We start from the raw sequence: 8,193 nt of genomic DNA, 5'->3' as shown, positions 1-8,193 counted from the left end.
ATCTTCGGAAGCTGCTCCTCGGAATTTTTCCCCGCAAGCCCCTAAACGACTACATCTCATCTAACGGTGTTGGGGAAAGGGTTGGGAAATCTCCCGTGGCGCAGTTTCTCGAAGATGTCGTTGGTGCACACGCCCTACGGCATCTTCGAAGCTGCGCCTTGGAATTTTTTCCTGCAAGCCCCCGAACGACTACATCTCATCTAACAGTGTTGGGGAAAGGGTTGGGAAATCTCCCGTGGCGCATCTCCACTTTTCATATCTTACATACAGTTAAATGATTACACAAAAATAAATGGGAAATTGATTGCCATGATGAGATACTCATTTGTGCCATGGAGCATCTTCATCATTTAATCTTCTTCGGCCTTAACCATGGAGCATCTTCATCATTTAACTTGATGCTTGGATCAATGTTCACTCTGAAGGGTGGAATTTCATCAAACTTATTATAATCTTCTGACATGTCTGTCTTGTCCTCCACTCCCACGATGTTTATTTTTCCAGAAAGAACAATGTGGCGCTTTGGCTCATCGTTTGATGTATTTGTTTCCTTATGTTTCCTTTTTCTTGGTTTGCTAGACATATCCTTCACATAGAAAACCTGGGCCACATCCTTGGCTAGGACGAATGGTTCGTCTCTATACCCAAGATTGTTGAGATCCACTTGTTGTCATTCCATACAACTTGTCTACCGAACCCCGCCTCCTGTTTTGTTGACCCATTTGCACCTAAACAAAGGGACCTTAAATGAAGGTCCATACTCAAGTTCCCGGATATCCTCTATGTAACCATAATATGTGTCATTTGGGCCTTCATTCATTATTGCATCAAAGCGGACACCACTGTTTTGGTTGGTGCTCTTTTATCTTGGGCGATCGTGTAAAATGTATTCCCATTTATCTCGTACCCTTGGAAAGTCACTACCGTCGAAGATGGTGTCTGGGCCAGCAAGTACAGCTGATCTTCAATATCTTCGTTATTCAGGAGATGATTTTGCAACCAACCGCCGAAAGTCGACATGTGTTCACGTCTAATCCAATCGTTCGACTCGCCCGGGTTCTGGGAGCGTAGAAAGTTCTTGTGCTCACCGATATACGGAGCCACCATGGTGGAACTTTGTAGAACTGTGTAGTGTGCTTGAGTCAAAGAAATCCCGTCCCTACATATCATTGATTTCCTTCCTAGCGTGCCTTTTCCACTTAGTCTCCCTTCATGCCGCGATTCAGGAACACCAATCGGCTTAAGGTCAGGAATAAAGTCAACACAGAATTCAATGACCTCCTCTGTTCCATAGCCCTTGGAGATGCTTCCTTCTGGCCTAGCACGGTTATGAACATATTTCTTCAAGACTCCCATTAACCTCTCGAAGGGGAACATATTGTGTAGAAACACAGGACCGAGAATGGAAATCTCATCGACCAGGTGAACGAGGAGATGTGTCATAATATTGAAGAAGGATGGTGGGAACACCAGCTCAAAACTAACGAGACATTGGACCACATCATTCTGCAACCTCGGTAGAATTTCTGGGTTTATTATCTTCTGAGAAATTGCATTGAGGAATGCACATAGCTTCACAATGGGCGATCGAACATTTTCCGGTAGAAGCCCCCTCAATGCAATCGGAAGCAACCTGTGTCATTATCACGTGACGAGTCATGAGACTTCAGGTTCTGGAATGTTTTCTTCTCCATATTTATTATTCCCTTTATATTGGAGGAGAAGCCGGACGGGACCTTGATACTCGCTAAGACATTCAAAAAATATTTCCTTCTCTGCTTTTGTAAGAGCGTAGCTGGATAAATGACGTCCTTTAACTCTCTCATGCAGATTTTTGGGGTCTTTCCAACGTTGCTGGTCCTCCCGTGCTTCGGTGTATCTTTTGTCTTCCCGTACACGCCCAGAAAGCCTAGCAGGTTCACGCAAAGATTCTTCGTCACGTGCATCACATCGATTGAAGAGCGGACTTCTAAGACTTTCCAATATTCTAGCTCCCAAAAAATAGATTTCTTCTTCCACATGGGCGCGTGTCCGGCAGCGTCATTCGGAACGGACCGTCCGCCAGGACCCTTTCCAAATATTACATCTAGATCCTTGACCATACCAAATATATCAACACCATCACGATGGGGAGGCTTCCTCCGGTGATCAGCCTCACCGTCGTAATGCTTGCCTTTCTTTCTTACGGGATGGGTAATCCTAAGAAATCGACGATGCCCCGGTACACGACCTTCCGACCTTTTTCCAAATAATCACCTTCGAGCTCATGTAAACAGTGTGTGCATGCATTGTATCCCTTGTTTGACTGTCCTGAAATGTTACCAAGAGCAGGCCGGTCATTGATGGTTACGAAAAGCATCGCTCTTAGGTCAAATTCCTCCCGCTTGTGCTCGTCCCACACACGTACACCTGCTAGGGACCACGGTTGTAGAAGTTCTTCGACTAATGGCTTCAGGTACACATCAATGTCGTTCCGGGTTGCTTCGGGCCTTGTATGAGCACCGGCATCATAATGAACTTCCGCTTCATGCACAACCAAGGAGGAAGGTTATACATACAAAGAGTCACGAGCCAGGTGCTATGGCTGCAGCTCTGCTCTCCAAAAGGATTCATGCCATCCGTACTTAGACCAAACCTTAAGTTCCTTGCATCCTGTGCAAAGTTTGGGAACTCTCTATCGATTTTTCTCCATTGGGATCCATCAGCAAGGTGCCTCAACATCACGTCTTTCTTACGGTCTTCTTTGTGCCATCGCAACAACCTAGCGTGCTCTTTATTCCTGAACAAGCGTTTCAGCCGTGGTATTATAGGAGCATACCACATAACCTTGGCAGGAACCCTCTTCTTGGGGCGCTCGCCCTCAACATCACCGGGGTCATCTCGTCCGATCTTATACCGCAATGCAGTGCACACCGGACATGCATCCAAATTCTCGTACTCACCGCGGTAGAGGATGCGATCATTAATGCATGCATGTATCTTTTGCACATCTAATCCTAGAGGGCAGACAATCTTCTTCGCTTCGTACGTACCGGCGGGCAATTCGTTACCCTTTGGAAGCTTCCTCTTAATTATTGTCAGCAACTTTCCAAATCCCGAGTCGGTGACACCGTTCTCTCGCCTTCCATTGCAACAATTCCAGCGTGCTGCCTAGCTTTTTATGGCCATCTTCGCAAGTTGGGTATAACAATTTGTTGTGATCTTCTATCATCTTGTCGAAGGCCAACCTTTCCTTTTCAGTTTCACATTCTCTCCTTGCATCAGCAATGGCCCGGCCAAGATCATCATCAGCAGGGCTCATCCGGTGCCTCTTGATCTTCTACTTCATTGTCTTCATTGCCTTCTGCGATATCATCGTATTCAGGAAATTGGGATAACCGTCATCATCCTCTTCCTCTTCTTCATTGTCTTCCATCATAACCCCTCTTTCTCCGTGCTTGGTCCAACAATAGTAACTGGGCATGAAACCGGATCGCAGAAGGTGGCTGTGAATGAGACTCGAGTGAGCGTAATTTACGGTATTCTTGCAGTCCACACATGGACAATACATGAAGCCACCATGTTTGTTTGCCTTCGCCACGGCCATAAAATTATCCAGGCCCGCGATGAACTCGTCAAACCGTCGGTCAATGTACATCCATTGCCGATTCATCCGCATGATATAATTAAGCTGATCAAAACCATTACGAACATCACGATGTATATATACACATGCATTTTATCAATTACGGATGAAAAGGATAAAGTTGTTAACCTCGATGAAGAAGAAAAAAACAAGTTAAGTGTGGCTTGATTTGTGTAAACTCAAGTGGCAAATCCTCTTAAGCATTTCATCGAACACCTCTTGTGCATGTGAAGAAGAGAGGAGAGCAATACACCCCTCTTGTGAAGAAAGTGAAAAAATGGCCAAGTGTGGCTCACACTTGGGCAGGGCAAGGTTATATAGCCAGATTGGGGACCTTGTCCCGGTTTGTAAAACAAACCGGGTCCAGAGGGGGGGGCTTTGGACCCGGTTTGTAATACAAACCGGGACTAAAGGTTTCCCACGCCTGACACGGCCTGCCGCGCCCAGCAGTGGACCCTTTAGTCCCGGTTTGTATTACAAACCGGGTCCAAAGGCCACTACCGGACAAGCTCCAGCGGGTGGGGTCGTCCTGGGCAGAAACGAACCGGGACCAATGCCACCATTGGACCCGGTTTGGTTCAGCACTGGGACATTTGCTTGGGACCAAAGGCCTCTTCTCCACTAGTGGAAGGCTCCGCCGGCGAATGCAACAGTGCTTTGCCTGGAGTTTGCTGGATCGGAGGTATTCGGTCGTGCGCACCCATGCTTTTATTCCGACCGATTGGTTCTGGAGGGAGCGGCGCGAAACTCTTTTTCTGTGTTGACATCAAGTGATTATGGATCCATGATGAAAGTCGGAAGAAGAGAATTTCATGAAGGCCGGAGGGGAGGACTAGCTAAGGGAGGTTCAAGTCTCCGCGCTGTTGAGGGGCTTGCTTGGTGTTCCGGGCTTCACAACAGCGGTATGAAAGTAGGGGCGACAACACAGGTGAAGTGCAGAGTCCTACCTTTCAGGGTGAAAATCCAAGGTCCGGCCTTAACTGGTTGTGCCTAGCAATGACCTTGGTGGAGGCATTGTTTTGAGAGCGAGAACTATCTTCAGGGTGAAAATCCAAGATCTTTGATCGGGCGACGACGGTGTTTGAGCACTGTTTCCTTCTTGGAGGCGTCGTTTTTTGAAGAGTCTGTAATTCAGGTGTTGTCATGGCGGTGGATATATTGCTTTTGTTAGGGCCGAGATACTGTAGCGGGACTTTTGTTTGTTAGTTTTCTTTTCTTTTTTTGACTATGTGCATCCGTAGTGCCATTAGGGTGGCGCGTTGTTGCAGAGGCTGGGTGTAATTGATATTTCTTGATATTAATATATTCCCTTTATCAAAAAAATGCACAGATGGTGCGCTATTCTGCTAGCTAAGCTGGACACGACTACTACCTAAGCAACTAATCTGTTCGATGTCCATCCACACAAAAAGAAGGAAAAAACTCTTATCGATCATGACGATCGACGTATATATGCTCAGTGTATCAGACAGACCGAATTAGAACCCAATTAATCAGTAGGGACGTATTGCCATGCCTCTCAGGCCTCTTAATTAGTAGTGGCAACTGGCAACTGGCAACAAGAGGCTCCTAGCTTTTTACAGGTTAACATCCATGGGTGTATACAGAAATGAGAAACGACAAGCCAAAAGACCGAGACCATAGGTGACATCCCAATGTCCCATGGCTGTCATCTGAGCCAGCAAAAAGATGACCTCTATACGTACGTACCCGAGATGAGATACAAGACAGCAGGTCAATGTCGTCAAGGCCACATCGATCTCGATCACCCCTGGATAAGCACATTTCGTACGCTCGAAACATGGGACTCCCAATCGGCATCATTCCGATTCCCCAAGTACGCAGCGTGACAGCCGAAAGAATCGTTTACACCACACGCACGTCTCCACCGGTTGGCATTAATTACGTACGTACGTACATTACTTACACACGCATATATGCAACACCTAGTTGAAATGCTATGCAAAGTACATGTACAAAGTATGCATATATCTGTACACGACCAGAATTGATCTTCCCACGCTAGCTGCTGGGTGTTCGTCGTGTGGGCAGCGTGGCCGCTGAGAAGGGGTCGTCGTGCGGCAGCAGCTCGTTGGTCCGGAAGGCGGTAAAGACCATGAGAGCCAGGGTGACAATGACGGAGAGCACGGCGAGCGCTAGCATCAGCACGTTCGCCGCCGGCTCCCTCACCCCCTCCGCATATTCCGCCGCCGCCAGCGCTAACACCGTCAGGGGGAAAGAGTAGGCCCACCACGCCACGCTGAACCGCCGCATCGCACGCTTGAACAACGTCGGCCGGGACACCTGCATACAAGCGTGACACAAAGTTAGATCGATGCACCAGCCAACCCAACCAAAAGTCTAAACTAATAATAGTAGATAGGCAATAAATTTTAACATGTGCACAGAAAAACTGTTTACGTTTCCATCTCCGCAAAATATTTAGAGTTGTTAATTAGAAGCACGTACTAACATGCATGATTAGATTCATGATTAGTTGGCAATGCGTCTATAGGCACTATGATCCTGCTGTGATCTATCAGGGAGTGGGGGTGATGTGAGTGGCCATGCAACTCAACCTAGGTTTAATCTTTTTTTTTCCAAGGGAAATATATTCTTTTGCACGGATACAAAGGAAAAAAAAAGTGGATATACTTCACGTGGCATCTAGTGGTATCCTGCAGACATAGTCACCTAGACGTACGATCCTAGTTGGAGTTCCCAGCCAACGACGATCAAAAGCAAAAGCGATGGATGGAGAGAGAGGCCGAGAAAAGCCCCGATCGAAGTGGATGGAACATGGAACGGACTGAGTTCGATCAACCTGAAAGTAACACTACTTCTTCCGTTCTATAGACTCGTCCCTACTGGTAATATGTTCACCCTCTGGATCATGGATCATGGATCATGTACCCAAATAAAAGGAAAGGTAGCAACGTAACCGTGTAAAATTACCAGGGAGGCGAAGAGGAAGAGCGAGAGGAAGAAGAGCATTTTGCAACCGGTGTCGAAGGACATTGAAATGGAGCACCAGGCGAGGGACGCCATGCTCGGCGCGGCGAAGAAGAGGAAGAAGACCGGGCGGAGCATGGCCGGCAGCGAGTCGGAGCCCAGGAACCGCTGGTACAGCGTCACGAACAGGACTAGGTAGTGCGCAGCGCCGACCGCGAACATGGCCACGGCGCCCTCGTGCCACCCCATCTTCGCCGCCGCCCGCGCCGTCACCAGGTTCGCGATCACCGTCATGTGGCTGGCCGGGTTGGCCACCATGGACAGGAACTTCCGGCCGCGCGTGAACCACTGTCCGTACACCTTGACGTCCAGCACGAGGATCGGCAGCGAGAAGGCCCACCACAGCAGGTGGTACGACGGCGCCTCCGGCCGCAAGAATGGCGTGGCCTGCAGGAGCAGCAGCCAGGAGATCCAGGGCGCGAACAGGTAGTTCATGCCGACGTGGTGACGGAACTCGGCGCGGACAGCGGGGAATCGGAGCACGCAGCGCGCCGCGTAGAGCGCGCACAGCGCCACCAGGGTGAGCAGCGCCAGGCACCAGAGCAGCGCGAACGCCGCCGACGGCAGGGACCGCGCCACAGGGCGCAGCGCGCTCGGCTCAGTCGACGAGTCGCTGAGGGTGCGCCATAGCAGCGCCTGCCCGCTCAGCGCCAGGCTGATGCGGAAGTAGCCAGCGTGGAACCGAGTCAGCATCGCGAACCGCGATGCCAGCAGCGGTGGTGGCTTGTTGGGCGCCACCGACGCTTTCAACATCGAGCCGTCATCGTCGGCCAGCGCAGCGCCCTTGCGGCTCAGTTCCTGTCCGCAGGGTTTAAGGGTACCGGAGCTGGTTTCCATCGTGATGGATCGATGGCAGAGGCAACCAAGAATGTGGTGTGCTTTGTAGGAGGAGCTCGGTATTTATAGGTGGGCTACGAGCAAGCGGCTGGGGAGTGTGACCCGCCTGTCTGACTGTTTGTTTCAAGTGTTCAGTTCTAGGTAACATGTGGGAGAGGCAGTAACCGAGGGCGGTGGTTCTTCTCCTGCTTTTCACTTTCGGGTTTCCAACTATTTTGTTGTAACAAGATTGAACTGCATGCGTGATGATGCGATGCGATGCGATGCGATACGATTAACAATGCTGATGCTGGTTTTTCAGTGGCGCAGCTGATGGTTCACATTTTGGGAAACTAGCAAGGATGGCGTGGCGGCACGCCACACCCATGATGCTAATTTTCTAACATAAGTTATGCATTTCAAGCGTAATGTTCTAAGCGTTTGGTATAACATGTTGTTTCTCTTGTGAGACTCTAGATTTTATCGGGTACCTAACGCGTCTGTTAGGATTTTTCTTCGTATCTGTTGATACGGAAAAAAGCAGCATAACGCAGTCAGAGACGATGCCACGCCGTGCAGGATGGATCCGGGGGTCTTACCTTCGCAAAGTTCTGCGGCATTCAGAGATTAAATCGCGACTGAGCCGTTCTGAGAATATATTGTCGAGTGCCTTTTTCTGCTGCTGAAATAGAACATTTATTCGAGTCGACGGATGACTTGTATTTTGTTTATTTTGTCCT

At 49.0% G+C, this 8,193-nt stretch overlaps 1 protein-coding gene across 1 annotated transcript; it reads right to left on the bottom strand.

The window, feature by feature from the left end:
- Window positions 1-5,647: 5,647 nt before the first annotated feature.
- LOC124663824 (S-type anion channel SLAH1) lies at window positions 5,648-7,474 on the bottom strand. The gene is made up of 2 exons (XM_047201479.1): window positions 6,581-7,474; window positions 5,648-5,929 (listed from the first exon to the last, which is right to left on the bottom strand). Exons 1-2 carry the CDS (start codon window positions 7,472-7,474, stop codon window positions 5,648-5,650), a joined length of 1,176 nt encoding a protein of 391 aa, XP_047057435.1.
- Between the last annotated feature and the right edge of the window lie 719 nt (window positions 7,475-8,193).

This window comes from Lolium rigidum, chromosome 6, assembly GCF_022539505.1.
Source record: "Lolium rigidum isolate FL_2022 chromosome 6, APGP_CSIRO_Lrig_0.1, whole genome shotgun sequence".
NCBI classification, from domain to species: Eukaryota; Viridiplantae; Streptophyta; class Magnoliopsida; order Poales; family Poaceae; genus Lolium; species Lolium rigidum.
This window is presented reverse-complemented; position numbering and strand designations above follow the sequence as displayed.